The 26,835-nt window shown below is 52.8% G+C and overlaps 5 protein-coding genes across 5 annotated transcripts, besides 7 other annotated features; 2 read left to right on the top strand and 3 right to left on the bottom strand.

The window, feature by feature from the left end:
• The first annotated feature begins 4,948 nt into the window (after window positions 1-4,948).
• Window positions 4,949-6,409, top strand: PVX_089540 (protein kinase C inhibitor, putative). Its single transcript, XM_001614947.1, has 6 exons — window positions 4,949-5,140; window positions 5,271-5,376; window positions 5,604-5,698; window positions 5,832-5,884; window positions 5,985-6,119; window positions 6,254-6,409. The coding sequence occupies exons 1-6, from the start codon at window positions 5,110-5,112 to the stop codon at window positions 6,389-6,391; spliced, it is 558 nt and encodes a 185-aa protein (XP_001614997.1). The 5' UTR covers window positions 4,949-5,109; the 3' UTR covers window positions 6,392-6,409.
• A 453-nt stretch (window positions 6,410-6,862) lies between these two features.
• Window positions 6,863-10,081, bottom strand: PVX_089535 (hypothetical protein, conserved; the record flags this gene model as incomplete). The annotated part of the gene is made up of 2 exons (XM_001614946.1): window positions 6,863-9,852; window positions 9,955-10,081. The coding sequence occupies 2 exons, from the start codon at window positions 10,079-10,081 to the stop codon at window positions 6,863-6,865; spliced, it is 3,117 nt and encodes a 1,038-aa protein (XP_001614996.1).
• Window positions 9,905-9,943: a microsatellite.
• A 1,422-nt stretch (window positions 10,082-11,503) lies between the features above and the next one.
• Window positions 11,504-19,579, bottom strand: PVX_089530 (hypothetical protein, conserved; the record flags this gene model as incomplete). Its single annotated transcript, XM_001614945.1, has 31 exons — window positions 11,504-11,616; window positions 11,784-11,885; window positions 11,964-12,026; window positions 12,211-12,282; window positions 12,387-12,461; window positions 12,635-12,700; window positions 12,837-12,881; window positions 13,017-13,073; window positions 13,209-13,244; window positions 13,456-13,485; window positions 13,636-13,668; window positions 13,792-13,830; window positions 13,925-13,999; window positions 14,157-14,375; window positions 14,509-14,886; window positions 15,099-15,473; window positions 15,666-16,047; window positions 16,159-16,352; window positions 16,500-16,622; window positions 16,796-16,876; window positions 17,044-17,166; window positions 17,269-17,349; window positions 17,514-17,579; window positions 17,679-17,753; window positions 17,892-17,951; window positions 18,107-18,295; window positions 18,435-18,461; window positions 18,661-18,693; window positions 18,894-19,007; window positions 19,147-19,236; window positions 19,519-19,579. 31 exons carry the CDS (start codon window positions 19,577-19,579, stop codon window positions 11,504-11,506), a joined length of 3,477 nt encoding a protein of 1,158 aa, XP_001614995.1.
• Window positions 13,752-13,813: a microsatellite.
• Window positions 18,531-18,578: a microsatellite.
• A 210-nt stretch (window positions 19,580-19,789) lies between the features above and the next one.
• Window positions 19,790-19,878: a microsatellite.
• A 1,803-nt stretch (window positions 19,879-21,681) lies between these two features.
• On the top strand, window positions 21,682-21,990 carry PVX_089525 (hypothetical protein, conserved; the record flags this gene model as incomplete). The annotated part of the gene is made up of 2 exons (XM_001614944.1): window positions 21,682-21,825; window positions 21,970-21,990. The coding sequence occupies 2 exons, from the start codon at window positions 21,682-21,684 to the stop codon at window positions 21,988-21,990; spliced, it is 165 nt and encodes a 54-aa protein (XP_001614994.1).
• A 281-nt stretch (window positions 21,991-22,271) lies between these two features.
• Window positions 22,272-22,344: a microsatellite.
• Window positions 22,345-23,593: 1,249 nt separating this feature from the next.
• Window positions 23,594-25,925, bottom strand: PVX_089520 (high mobility group protein, putative). The gene is made up of 2 exons (XM_001614943.1): window positions 25,527-25,925; window positions 23,594-24,469 (listed from the first exon to the last, which is right to left on the bottom strand). Exons 1-2 carry the CDS (start codon window positions 25,731-25,733, stop codon window positions 24,161-24,163), a joined length of 516 nt encoding a protein of 171 aa, XP_001614993.1. The 5' UTR covers window positions 25,734-25,925; the 3' UTR covers window positions 23,594-24,160.
• Window positions 24,565-24,591: a microsatellite.
• A 210-nt stretch (window positions 25,926-26,135) lies between the features above and the next one.
• Window positions 26,136-26,156: a microsatellite.
• Window positions 26,157-26,835: the final 679 nt, after the last annotated feature.

The raw sequence follows: 26,835 nt of genomic DNA, 5'->3' as shown, positions 1-26,835 counted from the left end.
TTCACCCCCCTCCCTGCATGCATGCAATTGTTCCACGAGGCAGGAGAGAACAATAGACGGAGGGAGGGCGCATCTCAGATGTGCCCCCAGGGGGGAGACACGTTAAAAAAAAAGAAAAGGTAAAGCAAGTGAAAAGGAAAAGCAAATGAAAAGGTGAAGCAAGCGAAAAAATAATTTTATAAAAAAGAAAGCCTCGCCATATTTATGTGAGCACTGGCAGGAGCGCCGGTGCAGGTACACCACGATGTCATGCAGCTCTGCACTTTCACTTAATTATTTTTATAGTCGCAGCGAAATTAGGCACACGACGGGTGGTTCTTTTGCCAAGGCCATACTACTATGCCTCGCGGGGTAACTTGGTTAATTTTTTTTTTTTTTTTTGCCAAGTTGATGCATCTATGTGTGTAAAGAAGTGGGTGTGGTTGAGAAGCGTGCTGGGTGGTTCGCTGGGTGGTTCGCTGGGTGGTTCGCTGGGTGGTTCGCTGGGTGGTTCGCTCATCGGTCTGCCCATCGGTCTGCCCATCGGTCTGCCCATCGGTCTGCCCATCGGTCTGCTCATCGGTCTGCCCATCGGTCTGCCCATCGACCTGCTGAGTGAGCTGCCCATCGACCTGCTGAGTGAGCTGCCCATCGACCTACCCGGCTACCCCCCCCCTGCTGACGGCCCAACCAGCTTCGCAAGTAATCAGCCTTTGCGAAGGAGGCGTTAGAGACCATCCCCGGTTGGCCGAAGCGCGGGGGGAAAAAAAAACGCACGCCGAGCAGATGAACCCTGGAGGGTCACCCACAGGTAGACTCACTCTCTCTCTTGCGAACAGCACGACTTCGCAACGCCCTCGAGGAGCGAATCCCAAGGGGGGGAGAAAATAGCATGGACGTTCAGATGCACACATGCAAAAGCACACACACGCGATTCGCTCTCGAATGGGGGGTGTCCACACAGGGGTAGTCTTAAAACGCAAGTGGGTTGTGATTATGCTGGGGGGGAGGGAAGCAGAATGGGGAGGATGCTTGTCGGGTCGACGGGCTGACTAGCCGGCCGGTCGAGCAGCGAGTGAACCCCTTCTAAGTGGTGCACATGCCAAGAGGGCGTCAGCTCGGGGGCTTCCATCAAACGATAAAGGAGCAGGCCTCCACAGGGAGGGAGGGGAAGTGGGTAGAAAGGGGCCGATAAAGAGGCCAACAAAGGGGAGAGTTTACACCTCACGCGGAAGAAACTTCTGCTTCCTTTTCTCCCCCCCCTCCCGCCAAGCGCATACCAGATCGATCTACCCTCTCGAGCTGGGGGCATACACACAGGGAGAGTACCCACCCGGAAGGGCCACTCACACATACATAAGATCAACTCGGCCTCTTTTCGACTTGCACCGTGAGCGTTAGTGCAATATATAGGGGTGCACTATCGGGTGCATTAAGGGGGGCATTCTCGGGGTGCATTCCCCGAGGCGCCTTCATTTCATTTTATTTTTTTTTTTTTGCCCCGTTAAAGTAACGGAGGCGGGGGAGAAGATAGCAAGGTGTGCAAAAAAAAAAAAAAAAAAAAAAAAAAAACATTTAAATTTACATATGCATTTATATTTGCATTTGCATTTTCATTTACATTTTCACTTACATTTGCATTTTCATTTTCACTTACATTCGCATGCACAACTGGCATCCATGGGATGGCCCCCTGCGAAGCACCCGCACGAGGGCCAGAACCATTTCCCGTTTGGGGAAAATTAAAAGGAGGCGTGGGACCTCGTGCGGGCAAAGGTCCAGTCGGAGCGCACACATGCAGGGAGGTTTGCTCCTCGGTACCTCTCCCCCCTCCAGCGTCGAAAAGGGAAAGCTCACGCAAGTTGCTAGTTACTCAAACGGATATTTATTTTTTTTTTTTTCGCAAGGAGAGTGCACTTGAGATACCTCTCCAACGAAATGGAATCAGCTGTGCAGGTGGGTAGCCCGTCGGATTGGCTAACCGGTTGAGCAGAATGGGGCTTCACCCCTCGTTTGCTTCTTCCCTTCATAAGTGCCGACGGACCTCCATATCGATCACCTCCCGAAGAGAGAGCCACTGCAACCGGAGCGTACACGTGTAATCGACACCCACGTGGTGCTCTCCACCAGGTACGTTTGTAACTCCGCAAGGGTGTATGCATGCAGGTGGGAAGTCGTGCCCTCTGGCTATCTCGCTACTTCGTTTCTTTACGGGGCTCTCCCAAGTTGTTACTCTCATATGCATGCAGATGTGGGATGCTCAGCTGGGTCCCACGTGTCGAGGGCGCATGCACGGTGGGGGAGAAGCGGCAAAGGGGGGAAGCGGCAAAGGGGGGAAGCGGCAAAGGGGGGAAGCGGCAAAGGGGAGGAGTCACCAGGACAGCAAGCCACACTCTTTTACAGTAGAGTGACACCAACTCGAAGGGCATTCCGTTCCTCTGCGCCAAAGGGGAAGCACCCGTCTTCCTTTTGGCAAGCCGCCTTCCCCCCTCAACACTGTTGGGGGAGGTATGCACCCCGTGTCCGCTACGCATACGTGGAACAGGTGCCTTTCTCCGCCGGGGATAAAGCCACCGGTTCAGCGTTGCAGGTGAAACTGCTTTTTCCACAAGGTGAAGTTTGGTGCATTACAAAAAAAAAAAAAAAAAAAAAAAAAAAAAAATTAACAATCGGATGTGCAATCAGATGTGCAATCAGATGTGCAATCAGATGTGCAATCAGATGTGCAATCAGATGTGCAATTGGACGTGCAATTGGACGTGCAATTGGACGTGCACGCGGAAGGGAAGCGGAAACGTCCCAACCATTCGCTTCCCTTTTGGGGGTCACCCAACTGGCGCACCTGGCCATCATCCAGGAGTCTCATCCCAGCGCGCGCGGCAAACTAAGAGGGCAGATGAAGGGGGGGAGAAGGGGACGCGCATGGGTGCATGCATGGGAGCACATATAAGTGTACGTGTGGCTGCACGGGTGTGGGCGATAAAGCGAGAGGGTGAAAAGGTTAGAAGGTGAAGAAGCGAGGAAGCTACTCAAACTGCTGACGCGTGCCAAACTTCCCAACCTCCAACCTCCAACTGCCAAATGCCAACTGCTTATGGCGCCGCTGGACCCTACCTGCAAATCCACGTCCGAATGGTCAAAGTCCCGGCCGACGTTGTCCCCTGCGTAGAAGCTCTGCTCTGAATTGAAGAGCGCCCTGGAGAAGGTGGTCGCAAGCCGCTTCATCACTTCGTTTTTGCACGCCAGGCAGCGGACGAGGTGCGCCAGAAAGAGCTCGTCGCGCAGCAGCTCCGGTGGGGGCGGCACCCCAGCGAGGTCAGAGCGGTCAGCATGGCCACCTTCGCCAGCACCGCCAAGAGAGCCACCCCAACCCGCGTCGCTCAAAAAGAACTGCACGTGCGCCGCATACCCCGGGTGCTCCCTTCCAAAGCGAACGTAGAACTCCATTTTCCGCAACAGGGCGTTTAGGTACACATCCAGCACAAGCAGCCTGACCTTGTTCAGGTGAAATGGACCCCTCCGGAGCCGCTTCACCAGGGTGTGCAAAAAGGGAATTTCGCACATGTCGACCACGAGGCGGAGGAACTCCCCCAAAGGTTTCCCCTTCTGCATGATTAGTTCCCCCTCGAGGAGGGTCCTGCTCTCTTTTGCAAAATAACTCATTAGCATGAGGGCATATTTGATCCCCTCCAGGCAGATGAACAGGCAGTACTGCCCCTCGCTGGGCTTCGGATAGGGGTCTAACGCTTCTATGTTTCCTTTTCCCACGGCAAAGAAGGCGCTCACGCCGCAGTTGCTTCTGTGGGTAGTGCCATTTGGGGTGTCACGGGGGGGGGCCCTCCCATGTGGTCTCTCGATCGGAGGGTTCCCACCTGCATGCAGCCGCCTCCCCAGTTTATCCTTCCTCCCCAATTTGTTCCTCCCCCCTATGTGCCCCCCACAAAGCGCGTAAAAGTACCTGAGCGCGTCTGTTAACCGACGCACCTTAGTGAAGAGGGGCGGCAGCTTGTTCCGCTCCACATGAGCAGCGTCACACACAGGGGAAGAGACACTCGTCTGATTGGAAAAAATAACCACCTGATACTGACGCATTTTTGTTATGGCGATGATGCTTTGCATTGCTTCCGAGTTTATTAGGATACTGTTGGGGTGCTTCTCTCCTGTGGGGTTGATCAACGTGCCATCCAAATCCAAGGAGGCGATTCTCACTGGCTTGGAGAGCATATGGCTTAGCAGCGTAGAGAGTAGCGAGTCTTTATTTCGGGGGTGCCTCCCTCTATGGGGAGCTACAATGCTTCCTATCAACCCCCTCATGGTTACCACCTCTGGTCCTTCCGTCCGAAATACGCAGCAGTAGTGCCTGTTCCAGGGCCTCTTCACGTTAATTCTTTTTATGTGGCTTAAAAAGGTTAAGTACTTAACACAGAGGGCGCGCTTCAGGCGTGGCGTCCGACTCGCCTGCTCGGCCGCCCTTCCCGTCGCTGCTGCCATTTGGGGAAAAGGGAGCGGCAAAAGAGGAAACGGTTAAGCGGTTAGTCTTGTCATCGAAAAGTTCGCTTCGTTAATGTTGCCATCGAAAGGGGGGCGATCGCGCCACCCTCCGTGCAGTGAACACCACCCCCAACGTTAAGCCAACTCCCCCGCTGTCCTTCCGGTCGCACCCACAACGGGGAAAAAAACGAGCAGGTGAGTTGATGGGCAAAAGAAGAGGGGTAACCACTAGTGTGTTTCGATGAGGAGTGGCTTCCCCCCCCCCCCCCCCCTGTATTTGCTAACGTAGAGCAGTGGCACCCAGTGGGGAGTCCTTCGAGCGACCCTCTCCCCGCGCGAGGCGCTCACGAGTGCTCTCACGCGGTGCGCTCATGCGGTGCTCTACCCGGTGGGGGAAATCCTCCGAGGAGCAACAAAGAAGAGCCGCAAATGAAATGGTAAAAAAGAAAAAAATAAATAAAAATAAAAAAAATAAAATGCACAACTTCGCAACTGCGCAAGGGTGAGGAGAAGCTCCCAATGTAGTGACTGCCCAGCAACTGACAGGCAGTGATCCCCCAAAGGTGTAGTACCCCGCAAAAGAGTAGCACCCTCCCAAACGCGTAGCACCCCCCAGCGCACACCACCCCCCGCAGCTACATGTACTTCCCGCCGCTGCTTTCATGCCTCAGTAAGGACCCCCTTTTCGTTTTGCTGCGAGCTGGAGAGAGGGGGAGGCCAGCCGGAAACCTAAGCCGGGGAACCCATCCCGTTTCCTCTGCCGTTTATCACATCCCCTTTCCTCTGCCCACCCCGCGCAGTTCCCCTGCTCTTTATGAACCCCTCCGGTGGAGCCATCAGATGTGGCTTTCGAAATTTCGCCTTTAACTGTTTCACCAAGATAGCCTACAGCAACAAGTACCTCACGTAAGGCCCGCCATGAGAGAGGCCAAGCCGGCTCAACGTGCCACTGGCCCCCCTCTGTGACTGCATTACAAAGCGGGGGACTTGCCACTGATGGGGGGCTCCCCTGTCGGCAGCACCACTCCGCGTCTCACGTCAGCACCGTCTGACGCAATAGGACCCTCACAAACGGCACACTTCACATGTGGCACCCCTCACATGTGGCGCTCCTCACGCGTGCCCCCCTGCAGACGAGCCATAAACAGACGACTGGGCAAAATGGCGGACGAGGAAGAGAAAGCCCTTGCGGCCGCGGGGAAGGACGAAAACGGAGACTCAATTTTTGGTAAGTCGGCGGGGGCGACGGGAATGCGCAGCCACCACGCGGGTGAACTGAACGACCAAGCCGCGTCATCTGAGCCACCACGCCGCGTCAACTGAACGACCAAGTCGCGTCAATTGACCCACCTTCCCTGCAGGAAAAATCGCGAGGAAGGAAGTGAAGGTTGACCTCGTGTACGAAGACGACAAGGTACCCTCCCCCACCCCCGCCTTGCACAGCAGACGCAGAAGCGACGTCCCCATCATCGCTGCTTCGCCGATCCTCCCCCTCCACCGCTTCCCCCCCGCAGGTCCTCGCCTTTAACGACATCAACCCGCAGGCACCCGTGCACATCCTCGTGATCCCCAAAATGAGAGATGGGCTGACGAGGCTCAGCAAGGCGGAGGAGAGGCACAAGGAGATCCTGGGCCACATGATGTGGGCGGTAAGGCAGCGCGCAGCCACCCACGAGGTCCCTCTGTATAACCCCTCTGTGTGGCCTCCCTGTGTGGCCTCCCCTCCCACTTATTGCCCACCTATTACCCACACCTACCGACGCACCGCCTACCCCCCTGGAAGGTCTCCGAAATTGTGAAGAAAAACAACCTGGGCGACTTCCGCCTGGTCGTCAACAACGGGCCCGAGGCCTGCCAGTCCGTGTACTACCTGCACCTGCACATCCTGGCCAAGCGGCAGATGAAGTGGCCCCCCGGATGAGGAGCGAAGAGGTGGTCCCGTCGAAGTATAGTAGCAAGCCCGTCTGCACCTACACAGGGTAGATCACTTGGGAGAGCTCCCTCCTGAAGGTACCCCTCCGCCTTCACGAGATGGTACACTTCTGCCCCCTCGAGAAGGCATACCCATGTGCCCCCTCCCCCTCTTCTCCCAAATGGAGAAACTGTCTTACCACCCCGCTGCACACATTCGGGTGCTTCACTTCCTTTTACCGTTTTGAACATTTGGAGTTCTTTTTTTTTTTTTTTTTTTTTTCTTTTTTTTCCAGGGGCTGAGTGGACTCCCCCGTTCGGCCCCAAGCGGGACCAGCAACAATAAAGCGAAAGACAAACATGAAAGTAGCAAACGAACGAACATGAATGTAACAAACGAACGAACTGGCGGGGCCAATTTCTTTCCGCCCCGCAAAAACAGTTGAGCGCGCTGCACAACGCTGCCAACCAGCCGCGCGCCTCACGCGCCCCTCTTCAGCAGCAGCGACACCTTCGGCTTCACCTTGGCCTTGGCGAACTTGGGCATGTACTTGCTGTTGGAGGGGGGGCCCTCGGGCTGCGAGTAGGCACCGGAAGGGGGGGCGCCCGCCACATTGGCCGCGTTGGCTGCGTTCGCCGCTTTCGCCGCGTTCGCCTTCGTCGCCGCCACCGCCGCCTTGTCGAAGAAGGAGTCCAAATTTTTGGGAATCAAGGCCACTTTCCCCTTAATAAAAAAAGGAGTGTTATTTAGTGGTACACCTTGACCGCCTTCCGACTGGAGGATGCTCTCCTGGAGTACCTCAAAATGGTTGAAGTTACTCCACGAGGGTGGCATTTTCAACGAGGCATTCACCTCTCGTAAGTCATTTTCCAGCATATCCAAAACGCAGTGCTGCTCTTCTATTAGCCTCTCCAAATCTCTGCATGCAAAAAGCATCCGAATTATGTCGTCTTTGTCTCCTTCGGATATTTGGGAGAAGCTCAAGGAGAGGTCAAATGCATTTTCGTGCTTTTTATTTTTTGGGAGGAACAGGTGGGCGATGCGGTTCAGGCGTTCTCTGTGCGTTTTCTTAAGGGGGGTCTCACGGGGGACCTCTTCATGGGGGGTCTTCTTAAAGGGGGCCTCCCCACCCCCCCGGCGCAGACCCTCGTTTGCCCACTTCCGCCCCTCCCGCAGGTACCCTACTTTGTAATTCTTATAAATGCTGTCGTCGTCAAAGGGGTGGCTTTCCTCCAGGGGGGTCCTCCTCCGGCCGTTCCTCCGCTGGTCATCCCTCCGCTGACCGTTTTTTGTGAGGCTCCTCTTCCCACCCGCTTCCTCCCCACAGTCGGTATCCCCCTCGTAGTGGCCCTCGCTGCGCACCCCGTCGACGTACTTCGTGTCCTCACCGCAGCTGTCCGCGGCCTCGCTGCAGTCTGTGTAGTAGCTAGGGTTCGCCTCGTCTTCCTGCCCCGCTCCTGCTTCATATTCCGCTTCGTCTTCCGCTTCGCCTTCCGCCTCGCTCTCCTGGATGACCCCCCGGCAGTTGTTCAGGCGACGCTCAATTTCGTACCACTTGGAATCCCCAATGGAGCCGCCGACCCCCCTGCCCCTTCCCCTCCTCTCCTTCTTCTTCCTCTCTCGACGCTCCTCCTCCATAGTTACATCTGCGTTGAGGTACTTCTCCTCCTCGCTGCTCCATTCGACTCCCTCCCTAAACTGCAGCGGCTTCAAGTGCCCAGCAGCGATAAGCGTATCGCTTTGCCTTCTTCCCCCTCCCACTGTTGGGTTACCTGCTCGACTGCCTCTCTTCTTCTTCCCCCTTTCATTTGCTCTCCCCGTTTGTTCCCCATAGGTGGTGAGCCGATCTGCGTCCACTTGACCTGCTGCCACTTCTGCTGGGCCCACCCAACCGGAGTCGCCATGTGTGCCCATGGGGAGGTAGTACCACCCAGGAGGGAAGAACATAGGGCAGCCAGTCCCCATCCCTCCTCGAAATACCTCACTGTTATAGTTAAAGAAAGGAAGGAAGTTTCCACCGTGGGGGTACTCTCCAACCGCTGCTGAGGGGGGGTACACACTAGGTGGCCTCCCTCCTCTCGGTGTCATCTGCTCCAAGTCCTTCTGCCCCCCACGACGTTGGGGCTTCTTATCGCTGCAATCAATCGGTGATGCCGGCCCGGTGACCTTGCCCACGTAGTTCCCGTCTAGCCTGGAAAAGGCATTTAGATAATGGGTGTCCTGCATGAGTGTGCTTGTTCTGGACGTCGACAGGGGGCCCACCGTTTGTTTGCCGGCTGCGTCGGACACGCCAACCATCACGCGGGGGCCATCTGTGCGCTCGTGCGTACGCTCGTGTGTGTCTGCTGGTTTGTTTGGTTCCCCCTCCTTGGGGGCGTTCGCGGTGCTGCTGGGGGGTGGCCCGTTTGGGGGTGATCCTTTTAAAGGCAACCCTTTTAGAGGTAACCCCTTTGGGGGGGATCCCTTTGACGGCGATTCTTTTAAAGGCAACCCTTTTAGAGGTAACCCCTTTGCAGGCAACCCCTTGAGCGTGCGTCCTCCCCCTTTGGTCACTTCACCCGAGAAGGACGCGCTGCACTTCTGCACCACCTCTTCGTTCTCTTCTTTTGCAATCGAATTGGATTTCTTTTCCTTGTACTTTGCAAAGGAAGGTGGGGGGAGCTTCCCTTTCCCAGCATCCCCGGGGGATGAACCAGTGGGTCCCCCCCCGCCTTTGACCTTCACTACCTGCGTTGCATTCCCACCTTGGCCTCTCAACTGATTAACAACGTTGCCACTGTCAATGTACTTGCTCATGTGCATCACCCTTTTGATTCTTCCCGTTTCGTCTCTTCCCCCGAGGGAGCCACTATCATTCGGTTCGCCTTTGCCTATCTCTGTCTGCTCCGCTTCTTCCACCCCCGTTGCTTCTACCCCTGATTGGGAAGCCAACCCCACAGGGATGGAGCTCCTTCCAGTCTCCCCCTTTTCCGCTTTACCCTTCTCGCCTAATCCTTTGAGCTTCAAATCTGAGAGGCTCACTTTGGGCTTCACCCCTTTGGGTGCCTTAACGAATTCTAGCGCGCCAGATTTGATCGGCTGGGATGGCTTCACCATCGTCTTGGCCGGCTTCATCATCGGCTTGGACGGCTTCATCATCAGCTTGGATGGCTTCATCATTGGCTTGGCTGGCTTCACCAAGTGGGCCTCACTCAGAGGGGAGTCTTCCTCCGATTGAGCGTCGCTCAGTGCAGCCGCTTTCCCCCCCAGCGGGGTAACCTTGGGGGGAGGCTTCACCTTTGCCTTCCCCTCCTTCCACTTAAACTTCAGTTCGGGGACTTTTATTTTCGGCTTGATTGCTTTGCTCCTTATCTCCAGTGCGTTCTCTTTCGGGGGGTCCTCACCGCCCGGTGCATTCTGTTCACTTAGGCTACTCCGTCCACTCGGGGCACTGTCGACTGTCTCCTCGGACTTTCCCTTCAGGAGCGCCGCTGCGGGGGGGAAGCGATGTTAGGAAGTGAGTGGGAAGCGAGATTGGCATGGTCCCGCTAAGGTGTGTCCTACACACGCAGGGACGCTCCACTCGCGGGTACCTGGGGGCTTCCCCTTGTGCTTCAGCAGGAAGGGCGGTTTGACGGGGGGTTTGCCAAAGGGCTTCACCGATTTGGGGAGAGGCGGCCCCCCCTTCTTGAGAAACGCTGGGGGCGGCTTCGCGCTCATCTGGGGCAGCAGATTCAGCGGATTCAGCGGTGGTGACGGAAGCGGCGCTGGTGTAGGCGGCGCTACGATCGAACTGCGAAATGGAGTGACAGGGGCAGACGAGGCAGCCACGTGCACACCAGGGGGGAGTTCCCAAGGTGTGGTTAAACGTGGAAAAAAAAAAAAATAAAATAAAAAAAAAAAAAAAAACAATAAAATAAAACGCTCTATTTCTGCTTACGCATCGGGCAGAACACCCCTACGACAGGACAACGAAAAAGGCGCATGCGCGGAAGGCGAGTTGGTTACAACTTTTCCGCTGTTTCACTTTTTCACTTTCCAATTTTCCAATTTTCCTTTTTTTCCCCCTTCCCTTCGCGTGCGCCAGGCAACCGCGCAGCACAAGACAAAAAAACAAAACAGAACGTCCGCAATGGACTCACCACACAGATGAACAAAATGGAAGTGTTATTCCCAGTTCGGAAAAAAAAAAAAAAAAAAAAAAAATAAAAAAAAAAAAAAAAAAAGATATACAACTGGGTAAATATATGCACACAGGAGGGAAAAAAAAAAAAAAAAAACATCACGCTATTGGCACAATGGGAAATGCGCGGAGGAAGAGCAACCACGCAGGTACGTTCGTGATGCCACTTGCAGACAGGTAAATACACAAATGTACGTGTAACGATCTGCCTACACGTGGATGGGGAGGTACCTGTTAAGGGGAAACCCGCACTTTACTCACCTACGCTACCCACCCACACGGATGGAATGACCCAATTGATTTCACGACTTCACTGAGGAGGCTACTTCTCCTCTTCGCCAATTGCCATTCGCGAGACTTCGCGCTCGTCCCTGTGTTGCCCCTCAGCAGGGGAGGACGCAGACGCAGACGTAGAGCAAAAGGAAATGACCCCACGGCGTGGCTGTTTATAAAAAAAAAAGTGCCAGTTGAAAAAAAGGGTGGACTTTAACGGGAACGCAGGTACGCGAAGGCGCAAAAAAAAGAAAAAAAAAAGAAAAAAAAAAAGGAAAAGAAAAGGAAAAGCGCAGCAACAAACGCAACAACACAGTTGCAAAGGGATGCGGCGACGGGGGAAAAAACTAAAAATTAAAAAACAAAAAAAAACAAAAAAACTGAAAAACGAAAAACGAGATAGCCAAATGGCAACACTCCTCGGATAGACGCCACCCACTTACGCGAGGGCAGCATGTGCACCCTCAAGAACAGGTGCAGCTGCCGGGGAAGAAACATTTATTGGAAGTGCCAACTGCGGTGGGGGGGGAACCCCCCTGAGTGCTTCACCGCAACTTCTGTTCCCTCGACTTGAGGTGGTCCGTTCCGCCCTTGGCCCCGACCTCCACGTGTGCATCTTCCACGGTTAGTTGGTCTGCTGATCGGTCGGCTGATCGGCTGATCGGTTGGGGGTCCTCTTCCCTCCCTTAGGGTATCCTCGTGTGCACGATGATTTCGTTCCCCTTTCCCTTTTCCGCCCGGATGACAAAGTTTAATATTCCGCTCAGGGTGAAGGTGGCGTGCTTGAGGCTCACGACCGCTGCGAGGGGGGACAGTTGTGTAAGGGACACACGTTTGGGATAGTTGCAGTCGAGTTCGCTCTCATGAGTAGGGGTGAGTAGGTGTGAGCTCTCGTGAGCAGGGCCCCATGGGGAGAGGCCCCACTCCAATTGCGCTTCCACTCGCGCTTCTATCCTCGCTTCCTACGGGTGGTGTTCTTCAGGATTTGGCGGCCTTCCTTGTTGAGGATGATGAAGTTGACGGTGCTCGCGAGCAGGCTGCCGCGCACGTCCCGGGGTAGGAACTCGCCTGCGGGGGTGGGCGCGGTATGGTTGTGCGGCATCGTAGAGCGGCATGGTTGAGCGGCATGGTTGAGCCTCTCCTCACCTAAAATGCTCTTGACGCTCAACTTGTCCAGCAGCACCCACGCGTGGCCGTCGAAAATGGGGACTGCGCAGAGGGAAAAAAAGAAAAAAAAAAAAAGAAAAAAAAATGTGCCAAAGTGAACATCACCAGGTGGTTTCCCTTGAAGGTGCCGCTGCGCACATGTTGGTGTACACATATTGGCCGTCCCCACTGTGGAAATATTTATTTATTTATTTTATTTTATTTTTTTTTTTTTTTTGAAAGTTACGTGGATTTTCTGATATGGTCCCCAGGGCGAACTCGGCCACCCAGCCCACGGTGTTTCCGGCCCAGACGATTCCTGCGGGGGGGAAGCAAATGGGGAAGGAAAGCAAACGGGGAAGGTATCAAACGGGGGAAGCACCACCTCCATGCAGTAAGCCGCTTCTCCGCGCAGCGCCCTACTTTCATATTCCAGGCCCATGTCCCGAAGGGCGGAGGACGAGACGTAGTTGTTGCCGTCAAAAATGATGATGTCCGCTGGGGGGAAAAAAAAGAAAGCGCCATATGGGAGGGTCATACGGGAGGGGAAAAGAACCCCACAAGTGCAAAGCAAACATGTGGGAATACGTTTCCTGTTGCTCATTCATCGCTGGGAGGGGGAGAGCACATCAAAGAGGCTGCCCCCCCCCCTTTCACAGATTAAGTCTCACCGCTTGGGTAAAGGATGGCGTATTCAAACTCAGGAACTTTGGTTTTATCCTGCAGGACGTAAAACCCTACAAAGAGAGGAGGGGAGGGGAGAGTGTAGGGAGAGCCAAAAAGGGCAGAAAGACAGACAGGCAGACAGACAGATGGAAAAGGAGAAGCGATTAAAGGCAGTGTCGGCGCTCCTTCTCATATTCGCGTAGTTACTCTCGTTGTCCTCGTCGATTCCCTTCATTTCGATCCGCTTGACGCCTGCAGGGGGGGTGAAGCAGCAAGCAGGTGGGTGAAGCTGCACGTAAGTGGATGAATCTGCAAACAGGTGGATGAAGCTACGCGCGGTGGACCAGCCACCCCCTTCGAGTGACTCCTCATGAAACGCTTCCCTACCATCTGCCTTGAGGATCTCCAACTCGTCGACGAACTGTCGCCCGTCGTAGACCTTCCCTGAGGAGGAGGAAAAGAAAGATACACACATCAGCATACACATAAATGAGCAGGTGCCCACCCGCATGTGGATGCCTCTTTATATCCCAGTGGGGGTGCTCGTGAGGTGGTCTTCCACAGGGGTGCGAAACGTACTTGACTTTGACAGGCCAATGTGCAGTGTGTTCTCTTCTGTCAAGGGGGGGGAGCGGACAGATGGAAAGAAAAGAAAAAAAAAAAAAAGAAAAAACGAATGAATGGATGAATGAACGTATGAACATGTGCAGGGGAATTCACACAAAGTTTGCATCCCCCCGAAGTGAAATTAACACAACGGCTGCTTTCCCCCGCGGGGCACTCGTCCATGTGGGAGCATCTCCGATCAGGGCCCTCCTGTCCGTACGTTCAAAGCTGTCCATGTTTAGCTGGTATCCTGCGGTTAAGCGGTGAGGTGGTGAGGCGGTGAACCGGTAATGTGGCAAAGCGATGGCTCGATAGCTCGACAGATGGACAGATCGATGATGGAATCCCTGCAGGACCCCCCGTAGCACACGGTCGACCGGCCTGCCCTCTCCGACGTTACCTCCAGTGAAGAGAAACCCGTTGAACTTTCGCACTGAAGGAAAGAAGAAAAAAAAAAAAAAAAAACATTGAAGTGTTAAAGTGTTAAAATGCTACGGCCCTGCGCACACACAACTCCACAGGGCGATCGCCCCTTCTCCCTCTCCGGAAAGATTACTTCCAACTTTGATCGAAATGGGGCTGTCCGTTTTGATGCCTGCGTTGAGGGGGGGTGAGGAAGGATGTGCTTCTGCACCGGGGAGAGAGACACACGCAGGTCCACACTTCGCATGCAGGCGTCGAGGTGCTACCTTCCCGGATGTTGATCGACTTCTTAAAAACGTTGGCGACCTTCCCCTTGAGCAGGTTCAGGATGCCCACATTCTCTGCGGGGGGGGAGCGGTGATGGGTAGAGGTTAGTCTGATGGGTAGCGGTTAGTCTGATGGGTGGCGGTTAGTCTGAGGGGTGGCGGTTAGTCTAATAGGCCAGCCTGACCGCCGCTCACGCCGCTGGCCTGCGCTCGCGCCGCTCGTCCCGCTTACTGTGAACGAAGATTGAAATTTGCTTTCGCTCCAAGTCGCGGATGTGCTTGTCGTTGGCCTCCATGAAGGGGCAGAAGATGCTCGTGCTGCTCTCCTTGTCTCGGTAGTTCCTTATCTTCAGGTACTGCACGCTGTTGAGCGACTGGTCGATTAGCTCCTGGGCTTCGCTCATGTTCTTCAGCCGAGAGACGTCCCGGATGATCTTCTTCACCACTTTCTCTGCGGGGGGGAAGCGGTTTGTTAGAAGCGCGCGATCGGTTTGGGGAAAACCACGTGGGCCGCTTTCTTAGAAGCACGTGGGCCGCTTTCTTAGAAGTACGTGAGCCGCTCATGGGGTGGGCGCCCAACTTACTCGTGACGTCGGCGCAGATGTAACGGAAGGAGAGCTCAGATTTCACAAACAGGTCGTAGTTAATTTTATTTCTGCTCTTCTTGTTATTGTCCATGGAGGCACTGCGGCTGAAGTGGTCGCATCGAGTGGCAGTGTCCACGGCAATCTTCAGAATGTCCACTGGGTCGGTCAACGACGACATGAGGGTTTTAATAACCTTTCGGATGCTCCTCTTTCGGATGGGGATCTTCGTGGGCTTGCACTGTTTGTTAATAATTCCGAGGAGCTTCTTTTGCTTGGCTCCCCCATAGTCGTGTATGCACCCCAGGACTATCTTGTCCGTTTTGCCTCTGCACCTGTCGTAGATAATTTCGACTGCCTTTTCGGCTGGGCCGGAGTCTGCGGGGGGGCGCAAAAGCGTTGACGAGAGCGGTTCAGGCGGGCAGCCACGGCGAAGCCAATAAGAAGTGACCTCTCACCACCTCGCAGGGCTTCTCTTTCACCGCCCCTCTTTCACCGCCCCTCTTTCACCGCCTCTCTTTCACCGCCTCTCTTTCACCGCCTCTCTTTCACCGCCTCTCTTTCACCACCCCTAATCGCCTCCAACTTACTGTGCACAAAGTAGGAGAGGAAGAAGAGCTTCTTAAACCGAGTGACGTTGGGGTTCTCTAAGCTTATGTTCCTCTCATTTTCGAAGACCCACAGGGAGAGGAAGAGGGAGATGTACTGGGCCAGGAGCGTGGGGGTGTAGGGCAGCGACAGGAACTTCTTTTTGAGCATCTTCACCGTCTGCGTGATTATCCGCTGCGCCTTGTCTGCCTTCGAATGCCTCAGGAGGTAGTCCGTTTCGGAGAAGCTCACCAGATCTGCGTAGTTCCTGGGGTGCGCCGAGCTCGCCCCCAGCGTGAATATCTTCTTCAGCGTGGAGGAGAAGTTGCTCAGGAAGCTCGCCTCGTACTGCTCGATCATGGTGCTGATGAAGAAGGCTGCGGGGGGGTTGAGCGGTGGAGTGGTTAGCGGGGGTAGCGGTGGAGGGGGGACAGCCCATTCGGGGGCCTCTCCCAGCCGAGTGTATCCCCCGCACGCTCACTACACTGACGCCGCTGACACACCGCTGAGGCCGCTCGCTCTGCTCGCTTCGCTGACGCCGCTCACTCCGCTCGCGCCGCTGTACTTACTCAGCTGCAGGCTCACTGAGAGGAGGGGCGAGAAGTTGTGCACGAGGAAGTTCACGTGGGGCGAGGCCTTGGCATTGTAGTTAAACCAGTTGAAGACGAAGCCCACGTTCCTAATTCTGGAGGCGATGAAGCTCTTTGTCTTTAGCTTCTTCCCAGCAACGAATCCGTAGGACGCGGAGTAGATGCTCTGGATGCTGTTCCACACTTCCTTCGTCGTCTCGTAGAGCGAGCTGAAATTCTGGGACTTCTTCGCCAGCAAGCACGTTTTTATGATATCGTCGATGGCGAAAATGGACTCGTTTCCGTATCTCTCGTCCGGCTCTTCCCGGAAGAAGTTGAAGGGGGCGATCTTCAGGAAGCTCTTCCGCTTGTTCTTCTTCACCTACAGGGTTAGCGGTATGGCGGTGTGGCCGATTAGCACTTCGACGCAGCTTAACGCCGCTCAACGCGCTTCCGCTCCGCTTCCACGCCGCTTAACGGATAGATGGCTGACCTTCTTGCGCTTGTCAATGGTCGTGTTGAGGAGGTTGAATTTGTCGCTGGTGCTGATGGAGCTCACGTCGATGAAGCCCTTCTCCGTGTGCTCGGTGGCCGAATTCAGGTAAAGCAGCATGATCAGCACGAAGTCCGCCGTCGTCTCGATGTTATTCAGCTTGTCCCGGTAGTAGTACATGAGCATCTTCACCACTGTGGGGGGGGAGCGGTGAAGCGGTGAAGCGGTAAAGCGGTGGAGAGGCGAAGCGTCCACAATGAGTGGTCGCCATGGGGCACTTCCAACAGGCGCGGGGCCAACGGGGGGGGTCCCCCTCCTCGCTGCCCTTGCACCCTCCTTACTGTCGGCTCGCCTCTGGGAGGTGTTCGTCGGCTTGAACTCATTTTGGTACTCCTCCAAGTCGTAGCTGGCGTTGACCGTCTCGGCGATGCACTTGTTTGAGCACATGTCCACGAACCCGAATTCTGAGGGGGGGGAAAGGGGTATAGGGAGGTGACACCATGGGGGTGGGCCTCCATGGGGGAGCTCTCCGCTGGGCAGTCTGCTCATCAGTGTGGCGGCGAATCTGCAAATTTGCAGGGGCGCATGTTAGCAGCTCTCCCCTCGCTGCCTCTCTGCCTCCCCCCTGCCGCCTTACTTTTCTGCATGAGCTCCGCCACCTTGAGCTTGAAGGTGTGCAGGGCGTCGTCGAGGCCCTTCTCCAGCAGTATGAGCGTGCCTGTGGTGGGGTAAAAAAAAGGCATCACTATGTTGTGCAATCGATGGGGGAGAAAAAGACATCACCGTGTTGTGCCATCGATGGGGGAACGTCCCCTTCGCACCCCCTCGTGCGGTCTCCCCCCCACACGTCTACTCAGCTAAACGTGGGGGAGACGTAGAGGATACCCTTGTGGATCATCTGGTGAATCCTCTGCTTGAGGCGAGGCAGGTACTGCTTGAAATGGGGGAGGTCGTGGCTCATGGCACTCTTATATAGCTTCTCAAACATGAAGCTGAGGAAGGTACTTCCTAAAGAGGGGGAGGAGAGGGGGTGTCAGCACAACTGCGTTGGCACCACGTTGAGGCTGCACCTCCAGGTGAGAGCAGTCGGTCGCTCCCTTCGTGACTAACCCAACTGCCCACAGACATCCGAGTGCATAGGGGAAATGTAATTCGGGGACTTCCCTTCGTGCTCCTTCAGCAGTTTGCTCACTGCGGGGGGGGTGAAGTGAAGGAGGGTAGAACACATCGGCGGTGGAGCAGCTCCACGACTGCGCGCAGATGTGCATGCCGTCGTGCCTACAATCATTTGTGCGCCTCTCCTACACATCTAAAGGGAGGCACGTAACACAAGCTGGGGCGCCCCTCTCTCGTACCGTTAATGTTCTCGCTCACGAATCGCTGCATCAGCAGGTCGTTTTCCAGCTGCTCGATGTTCTCATCTGCGGGGGGGGGGGGGGCGAGCGAATAGGTGATTAGATGATTAGGCGGTGCACCGAGCAGGAGCCGCGATTCGAGGCAGCCGCTCATCAGGGACGTACCTATTTTCTTCTTCTGAACGTTTTTTTTCTTCTTGCCCGCCGTCTTAAACATCTTGTTCATGAGCCTGTGGATGTCTGCAGGGGGGATAGGCGAAGCAAAGAGACTCGTTAGGCACCACTTCTCCGCGTAAAGGAGCGACTCGCCCCACTTGAAGAGGCTACGTTGTGCCACCAATCCGTTGATCCTTTCTCTTTCCTCCCTTATCATCTTACACTTCTCAGTTTCGTATTTCTCCTTGAGGGATGCCTTGGCGTACCACTCCAGGTTGTATTCTACAAGGGGGTTAATGCGGTGACAGGTTAGGTTTAGGGTTCAGATTTAGGGTTAGGGTTCAGGTTTAGGAGTGCTCAAATTAGGGGGGTGTAGGACTGCCCGATAGATGGAATGCTTCTTGATTGCCCCCCCTTCATAGGAACGTTCAACTCACTGGTAAAATCCACAGTCTTGTCATTCTTAATGACGTCGAGGGAGTGCATGGTGGCCAGGCTCTCCTTCAGTAGGGCGGAGGCGCGCTTGAAGTTGCTGAGCGTCTTGTACTCTTGGCTATCAAGCTCTCGAGTAATTTTGGTGGAGTACACGATCATCTCGTTGTTCATTTTTTCGAGAAAGCGGAGGGCTGTCACGGGAGGGGTAGGAGAGGTAGCGGTGGTTTTAGCAGCGGTTACACGTTCATCTTTGGGTGGTGGCGCTGCAGAGGGGAGCGAACTCGGCGTTCCTTTCCGCTCTGCTGTTTTGTCTTTCCCGCGGCGAGTTACCCTTCTCGTATTTGCTCCTTTCGACATCTGTGGTGGTTTGCGTGCACGGAGTGGGAAGGTGTGAAGAGGGTGTTGGAGGGATGGATGGGACACAATTGGGGGTGCTAATTCAAAGGGGTTGCTTCAAATGGAAGGGGAGGAACATGCTCTGTACGGTTCGCACTTGGCTGCTTCCCCCGTTTTGCGGCACCATTTTGCTGCCCGGGGGACTGCCCCTCCTGCGTACCTGACGGGTCGGACGTGTTCTGGCTGAAGCCTCCTGCGAGGGGGAGCGGCGGAAAAAAAAAAAAAAGGGGGGGAGAGGGAGAGAGAGTTAACGTGGCGCTATCACATCCCCGAGGAGATCCCCCCGAAGGGTTGGAAGTGCGCATCTGCAGGTCGTTCGCCATGCTATGCACTATGATAGGACCACGCTCGTCACGCTCCTAGCGGGCGACGCTGGGCTCCCCTCGAACGAACCAACTATGTGGGCCTTCTTCGACTTGGACGGGACGAATTTTTTATCCTTGGGGTCGAACATTACGTTGATGGAGTCCACATTTTTCATGATATTCTTTTCGAGCTTGTCCAGACCTGCACATGTGCAGGTGGGAATGCGTCAGGTGGAATACCACTCAGTGGTAAGCAGCGCACTGAGAGACGCGATTAGTAGGGAGCGCTTTGGGGGCTTCTCTCTCTCCGCCCACTTCGATTCCTCGTCGGGGCAACTTACTTATGTTTTCCTTCCCCTTTTTTAAATTTTTCTTTATTGGGTGCCGCCCGACATGCAACTTGGGCGTGATCATATTTTCGAAGAATCTGCCTGAAAAGGGGTTTGGCGGGTAGGCGGATAGGCGGTTAGGGTTTAGGGTTAATGATTTAGGGTTAGGGTTGATGGTTTAGGGTTAGGGTTGGTGGTTTAGGGTTAGGGTTGGTGGTTTAGGGTTAGGGTTGGTGGTTTAGGGTTAGGGTTGATGGTTTATGTTTAAAGTGTATGATTTAGGCTTTAGGTTTAGGGTTCATTGTTTAGGGTATGTATGTTGAGGCGTTGCTATCTGTATAGCTGCTCATATTATGCCGTCTCTCGCTCCATTCTGCGGCTTACTTTCTATTTCCACGGGGACGTACGCGAGGGTCGCGCACAGGAGTAGCACGTACTTCAGCATTGTGGGCAATGGTTTTACGAAATGCGGCGAGTGGGGGAGGTCTTACAGACGTGGGTGTGTTATATTGGGTGGTTGCAGGTGAATGTATGAGTGTTTATGTATCCTCGTGTGTACGTGCACACATGCCTGCTTCTTCCCGCTTAGCCTATTTGCAAGATGCGTATGCGGCAGGTCAGGCGTTTATGAGGAAGGGACCTCTACCGGTCAGTCGAACTGAACCGCTGGTTGCGTCTGTGCAGAGGTGAACACTTCTTCGAGTGTGAACATCCGTAGGCACGTACATGCATTGAGGTGTTCACTCGCTTAATTTTCCGTTTCGTCACTTCCAGACCAATCGTGGCTGCCTCTTTTCTCTACACGAGTGTGCACACAGACGTGGGCAACTTTTTTTTTTTTTTTTTTTTTTTTTTTCCTTCGCTTATTCAACCTACGCAGAGTATTTCGCTTATTCCACTTCCTAAGCGCACCAGTTCGTTTCTTTTTTTTCGCGTTTCTGCTGTACCACTCCTGGGCTGAGCAGTTGTGCAATGGCGATGCGCGATCGGAGAATGCGTCTGTGCGTTGTCCACCAAGTTGGCCTCGTTCGTCTGTTTGGCCTATTCGTCGGTCATTCCTTTGCAACATTCTTTTGCGTCTTTTTTTTTTTTTTTTTTCTTTTGCCAGTTGGTGCTCCCAGCAGTGACCGCGCTAGCCGCATGGGCGGACCACCCCGGCGCAGAACAATTTCGCAACCCCTGCACAGGGGAAGTGCGCGCACACTCGCGCGCAGGGACGCCGAGCATGCAACTTTTCACACCGCGCAGCTGGGCAGACAGCTTTGCCGATGCACGTGCATACATGTGTTTGGCACATGGGGATGTGCATCCGTCAGACGTACTCCCCGGGGTGGGGATCCCCCGGTCAGTTTTATGTATTTATGTATTTTTTTTTTTCTTTTCTTTTCCCACTTTAACGCCAGTTTAACCAAACAGGGGGTGAATATACCTCCCTCCTCCCCCCAATTTTTTTTTACAAAACGGTATGCACTTGGGGGCACCCCATCCTCAGCGGCCCTTTCTATGAACCACTTTTCGAGTTACGTGTCTCCATGGACGGAGGAGAAATTTCCCCATCCAAATGGGACACACCTGTCTGCATTTTCATCCTTCCTGCCGCGAGAGTGGCATCCCAAAAGTTCTTTCACGTTTCCACACCGAGTGGCACAATGCGGGGGGGAATGCTGGGCGCTCCTTCTCTTCTGTCTGGCAACCTGCCAAGCGGGCAGTCCATTTTCATCCCACGGATATGCTGCGCCAAACGGATACTCCCCCTCCCCTTCCATAATTGACTCGCTTAGCAATTCTGAGGGGGGCAAGTACCCTCTGCATAAATTGCTGCTGCTCTGTTTGGTTTTTTTTTTCCAAAGTGGAGATGCACCATGCGGTCAAGACCCATTTCTGCAGCTCCCCTTTTTTTTTACCCTTTTTGGGAGGCCCAATTATCCCCGTGGGAACCATGTGTAGTTAAAAAAAAAAGCGGCACTGCTGTTGAGCGGTGAGCGGTGAGCGGCAAGAGGAAAGCGGGAAAATGGCGCCGCGTGGGTGAAGAAAAAAAAAAAAAAAAATTAAATCAAATTAAATTAAGTTATATTATATTATGTTAAATTAAGCGATGCTACGCTACGCTACGTTAAAACTGCGCAAAGGGAAGAGCACAAGTTGACATATCATCCGATTTGCGACTCCCCCAAATGGCCAATTTCCCCCACCAACGCGGCAACAACTTTCGCACGCGCGCGCCATAAGGAAGGACCTGTGAATCGGCCAATGAGCCAGTGAGGCCGTCGCCCGCTCGACCAACCCCCGAATAAGCCACTCATTGGAGGAACTCCACCCAACTGAGTTGTTCCTACGCTTCATGTTACATGCCCGTCGCTCCAAAGGAACTCAAATTGAAGGAAGCAGCTACTCCAGTGCCACACACACACACACATCGTCCACGAGCGTAACGAGTGCTTATCCTTTTTTTTTGCGGCAAAGGGTTATTCTTACCAAACGAGGAGGCAGTCCTTCCATCCTCATAAGCAAATACACTTCCTCCCCCCCCATCGGAACTCTGCAAAAATGTCGTACGCCTGTGGAACGGTGTGCCTGCCTGTTATCCGAAGAGCCCTGCTGGCCTTCCTAGCCGTGGAGGCCGCGTACTCCTCCTACGACCTCTTCCTCAAACCGGGCGCCATCTTCATGTACTACCGCGTGAACGACATGGTAAAATAACTTTTGGTGGCGTTAAAGACGCAGCGCTGGAGCATGTCCATCCGTCGATGCTCCGATTGATACATCTCTTTTATTTGGTAATATCTTTTTTATAAAATATTTTTTTGTAAAATATATTTTTTTTTTCCCCCCCAGCTGAATAAAGAGAAGAAGTAACCAACACAGTGATCATCTTTAACGATTGCGAAACTCCGTTGTCGCCATGTGCAACTCGGCCGCAGAAAAAATAATGTAAAATAAAAACGTGCCAGGAACGCCAACATGGGGGGAACACCCCTTTGCTCAGGGGGGGCACCCGTGTGTCTGTGTATCTACCTGCGTGCATATGCGCATTGACACCCAGCGTGAGAATACTTACGGATGATTTTGCCCCATGTCCATACGGTGAGCACCCCTCCTCTCTTGAATTACACAGCGCGCAGATTTTACCCAACCATGAGGAGCACATAAAAATGTTTTTTTTTTTTTTTTTTTTTAAGTAAATAGCTTCATGCCGGTGTGCACGTACAACTCCACTGTAACTTGTGCGCGAACGGATGAGCTGTGCTGCGGCAAATTTAGTTAGCGAGGCAGCGAACGATGTTATTTTTAAATACACAGGGGAATGGTCTCCCCCATGTCCGCGTAAACACCAGTGTGCACTCCTTCGAAACAAACAGGTTGTTCATAAGCACCCACATGGAGAGGAAAATTAAAAAAAATAAGAAAAAGTAAAAATTAATATACCTATTAGGGGTTGATAGGAATGATCCCCCTTCTGTTGTCCCACCCTGTGTAAATCACCCTCCGTGTTTGCTCAGTTTAGTGAACAGACTGAGGTTACAATTTCGTGGCGGGGGAGACGCACACTCCAAGCTGTTCCCATGCTGGAAAAATTATCGCATGGGTGCTTTCAGGGAGGATACTTTCCGCGAGGATTCTTCCCCCTTTTTTGTCATTTTTACGTGCATACCCACTTCGCAGAAAGGAGCGCGTTGCGAACTCTTTTAACCGAAAATGAATTCCCGTGAATTCCCCTTTTTTTGCCTTCTCTCCTTTGTAACGTAGTAAAAGGTTTCACATTTGGCAGGCGAAAAAAACTGGGATACCAACGTAACCAATGCATATGCTTACTCTTCCGTTATGTGCTCCTGTATGACTTAGGTGCGCGCACGCCACATATTTATTAAACGAATTACTGCGTACGCGTACACTGTCCCCCGAAGGTATGCCTTTTGCGAGTGCTGTAAGATGCAGTTCCTTTCTCCTTCTTTTTTGAGCATCGCCAGAATTGTGAGTGCCACTTTTTTGATCATGAAAAAAAAAAAAAAATATATGACTCGTTCATAATTTATCTATAGAAAAAGCTTGTTGGCTCGATAAATGGCCCGCTTTCACCTGTCCTGTTCAGGCGATTTTGTGCCAAAATTTGCTGTCAGCTTGGTTTTTGTGTATAATTTTTCTGCGCGTTCCTTCTTTACTCCTTTTCGTTGCCTCGTCAGCCCCTAGGCGAGTGCCAAGCTCGGCACAGCAGCAAAGTTTATATGCGTGTTATTGCGCCACATGGGAATACGCGCATGTGCCTATTACTCTCCGGCCCGCGGGCCATCGCGAAATGGATCAACTGACCCATCTGCCATTGTGAAGAGCGCAAATCGAACAATTTATGGAAACTAATTCGACTATGTTTGCGTTACATGCGCGATAATGGATCCTTTTTAAGAATTTTTTTTTGTGTGTGGCCTACCTCCCCAGTGACTTAGCCTTTTTTTTTTTTTTCATTCTTCGTAAGAGAAAAAAAAAAAAAGAGAGTTGCGAATATTTCTACAATAGTGAGTTATGAAAAAAAAAAAAATTGCTAAACGCAGCAGTCGACATATATAGTATAGTCATGCATATGTGTGTACACATACGTGGACTACGAGCGTAAACATATGCAGTGAGGCACGCGCACAAGTGAACGTACGTGAGGGGGTTACAAACATACCAGCCCGTGAGCTGTTCGCGTGTGTGTATGTGTGCATTGGGCGGTTCTCAGGGGAGCTGCTACATGCGCGCAGATATATAATACATACATATGCCCGTACATATGCACATAGAGGCACACGCGAAAAGTACACTGCAGCGCTGCCTCCTTGCAACGTAGCAGGAATGATAAAAAAAAGAGTTGTCCCTTCGCATGCACGCGCTGCCTGCAAAAAGAATTTCCCCTCGTGCAGGGGCATGCGTACGCGTTTTGCATACGTATGCGCCGGGGTAAAAACAGGTGCATGTGCGTGTGGGTGGGTACATGTGTGGATGAGTTTTCGCGTGGATGATTACGTAAGGCGCCCCCGGCAGGCGGCTTCTACTCCTTTTTTGTCTTCCTGTATTCCTCTATCTCCTTGGAGTACCTGACTTTGTCCAACTGCGCCTTCTTTTCGTACGGAGTCTTCTGGGCGGCGCTTAACTGCCCCCAGGCCTCTCCAACCAACTTGCCCACTTGCGCAACATCTTTGGCGAGCTCTGGTCTCTCTTTGATTAATTCGAGCCTCTTGTCCTTGACATAGAACATGTAGGCTGACAAGGCTCTCTTTGGAGCTAAGGGGTCCTTCTTTTTCCTTTTATTTTGCTTTTTTAAGACTTTCTTTTGAGATTTGGCGGCCATTTTGTTACTCTGCGTTGGGGGGGGAACAAAAGAGGGGAACCAAATGAGCAGATGCCATAAGAAAAGGAAGCAACACAAAGGAGCAGCACAAAAAAAAAAAAAAAAACAATGGTGAGCAAAAATATTTGGTCACTTTTGCCTGAACGTGCAGGCAAAAAAAAATAAAAGGGGGAAATAAACAAACACAGCAGTTATCACATTACGAGATACGTTGACGTGAAAAAAGTTGCAACGGTAGGGAAGTACAGCAAAGTGAGAAAAAACAGACGCGTCAGTTATGCTTCGTAAAGGAGACACAATGTGAAGCGGAAAAAAAAAACAAGCACAATTCTTATGTTTGCATTTGTGTGTGTGGGGAAAATATTTCTTTGTCCTCCAGCCCAGTGCAACGCTGACGGGCGTAGACAATGGCTAGCTGAAACGTATGAACGGCAAGGTGAAAAAAAAAAAAAAAAGAAGCAACGTAGCAATGTAGCAGCGTAGCAGCATAACACCGTAACAATGTGACAAACATGCTAACATAACGTGGCGGCAACGGTTACACATGTCTACGTAATGCTGCGCGTTCCGTTGCGGGTGTTAACTCGTGCACACGCGGAGGAGTAAGAATGGCGGGAAGACATATTCATGTGACATGCGATGCAACGTAGAGGGGTGTCTCTCGGACGAACGCGAGAAATAAACAGGGGGGAGGAAAGAAACACCGTTCGGGTGAGGGCAGTACTAAATGGCAAATGTAACATGCAAGGAAAGGGGACAGGCGTATGTAGATGGGAAATTAATATATGTACAATAATTCTACACGTGGGGGTGACAACAAAGAGGGGTCATCAGGAGGGAGGGGTACCCCATACGCATAAGCAGCTGGGCCTACATATATAGGTGACGTTCATCAAGTAGGCCACGGAGCTGCTGGCCGCCTTCGTTCATATGGAAGGAAGCAACAGCGGGCATGTAGGAAGGATGCAGGCAGCTTTGGCAAAGCATGGGGGAAGCATAAATGGAAGTGAGCAACACTGGCGAAGTGACTCACATACGGGTTTGTCGTTTTATGTCATTTTTTTACCATCTGCTTCGTCGTTACAGTTGCTAATTCCTGTGTTTGTTTTTTCCCGTTCGGAAGTTCCAAGTGAGGATTTAAAATGTGGAAGTTGTGTGGAAAATGGAAAAAAAGGGGAAAAAATAAAGGGAGGAAGAAAGGGGAAAATAAAAGGGAAACAAAATGATAGGGATGGGAAGGAAATTTCCTTTTAATATTCACACGAGGGGTCATTAACTGTACTATGCAGTTTAATTTTTAAAAAAAATTGAAATGCTCGTGGGGGGAGGAAGTGTATGCGTGCACAAGCGTAACCATATACCTGTACGGATTGGGAAAAAAAAAAAAAAAAAAACACACAGGGGGGTGGGGGAGGCAAATTCAACTTAACTTTAACGTTCGCTTTAACGTTAGCTTTAACGCCAACTCGGTTCAAATGCAACGCAACCCAGCTGGAAGTGAGTTTAACGCCCGGGGGAAGAAAGCCAACGTGGGCAGCCTCGTGAGGACGCCGGACATGCACAGACGCGGCAGATATGCACGCCGGTTTGGGGGCGCCGCGCTGTGCCATGACCGTGTGCCGGTGGAAGCTCCGCGCGAAAGGGTCGTGGGCAGCTGCCTACATGTGCCTACCTGCCCCCATGTGCACATACCTGGGCCTACCCGTGCCTACATGCGCGTACCAGCACCTACATGTGCCTACCTGCACCTACAGATGTACCTACCGAGGTTGCGTTTTTTTTCTTTCCGTGTGCAGGCAAATTTGCCAAGTCACCGCGCGTACGTACATGCGTGAGCCATCCACAGGGGTGCCTTAACCTGTGCACGCGTATTATTTTATGCCCCTTCAGATTGCATAAGTAGGCACGTGGGGAAAATGCTTGGCCCTTTTCCTACATTATGATGTTCATTCATTTTCGCCTTCTGGACCTATCGCGTGTAAAACGTTTGTGCAGTTAGCAAACATTTGTACCACTTCCCCAGTTGTTCCCTTTTGTTCCCCCTCTTTTTTTTTTTTTTTTAAAACACCGATGGGTGGTTCCCACATTCGGCAGGTAGGCACAGCTCACTTTTTGCTGCTGTACAAGAGGATGGGGGAAAATAATTGCGATAACTCCTACTCTTGGGAAACGCAACTGGAAAATTGTTGCAAATATGAGAAGGAACAAATGTACCAGTATGAGCATGCGGCGAGGAGTAGCCACGACCGCCCCTCTGCAGTGACCACGCAGGAGTGAGGGTGGGGTTCCAACCGAGGTCTCACATATGTACATATATATGTATGTATATACCCGTTGTGTAAAGCTATGGGGAGGATTTCATGCGCCAAACCCCC

This window comes from Plasmodium vivax, chromosome 5 (genome assembly GCF_000002415.2).
Source record: "Plasmodium vivax chromosome 5, whole genome shotgun sequence".
Lineage (NCBI taxonomy): Eukaryota > Apicomplexa > Aconoidasida > Haemosporida > Plasmodiidae > Plasmodium > Plasmodium vivax.
Note: the sequence above shows the minus strand (reverse complement) of the source record. Positions and strands in the feature narration are given on the sequence as shown.

What these genes read in the sequence shown, in the direction of transcription:
- PVX_089540 (XM_001614947.1), top strand. Translation starts at nt 5,110, where the DNA reads ATGTACTTCCCGCCGCTGCTTTCATGCCTCA. An exon ending in GCCGCTGCTTTCATGCCTCA is followed by an intron (nt 5,141 to 5,270) that starts GTAAGGACCCCC and finishes CACCCCGCGCAG; the next exon opens with TTCCCCTGCTCTTTATGAAC. An exon ending in AAACGGAGACTCAATTTTTG is followed by an intron (nt 5,699 to 5,831) that starts GTAAGTCGGCGG and finishes CCTTCCCTGCAG; the next exon opens with GAAAAATCGCGAGGAAGGAA.
- PVX_089520 (XM_001614943.1), bottom strand. Translation starts at nt 25,733, where the DNA reads ATGACCCCTCGTGTGAATATTAAAAGGAAATTTCCTTCCCATCCCTAT. An exon ending in CTGTAACGACGAAGCAGATG is followed by an intron (nt 24,470 to 25,526) that starts GTAAAAAAATGA and finishes CCCCCAACGCAG; the next exon opens with AGTAACAAAATGGCCGCCAA.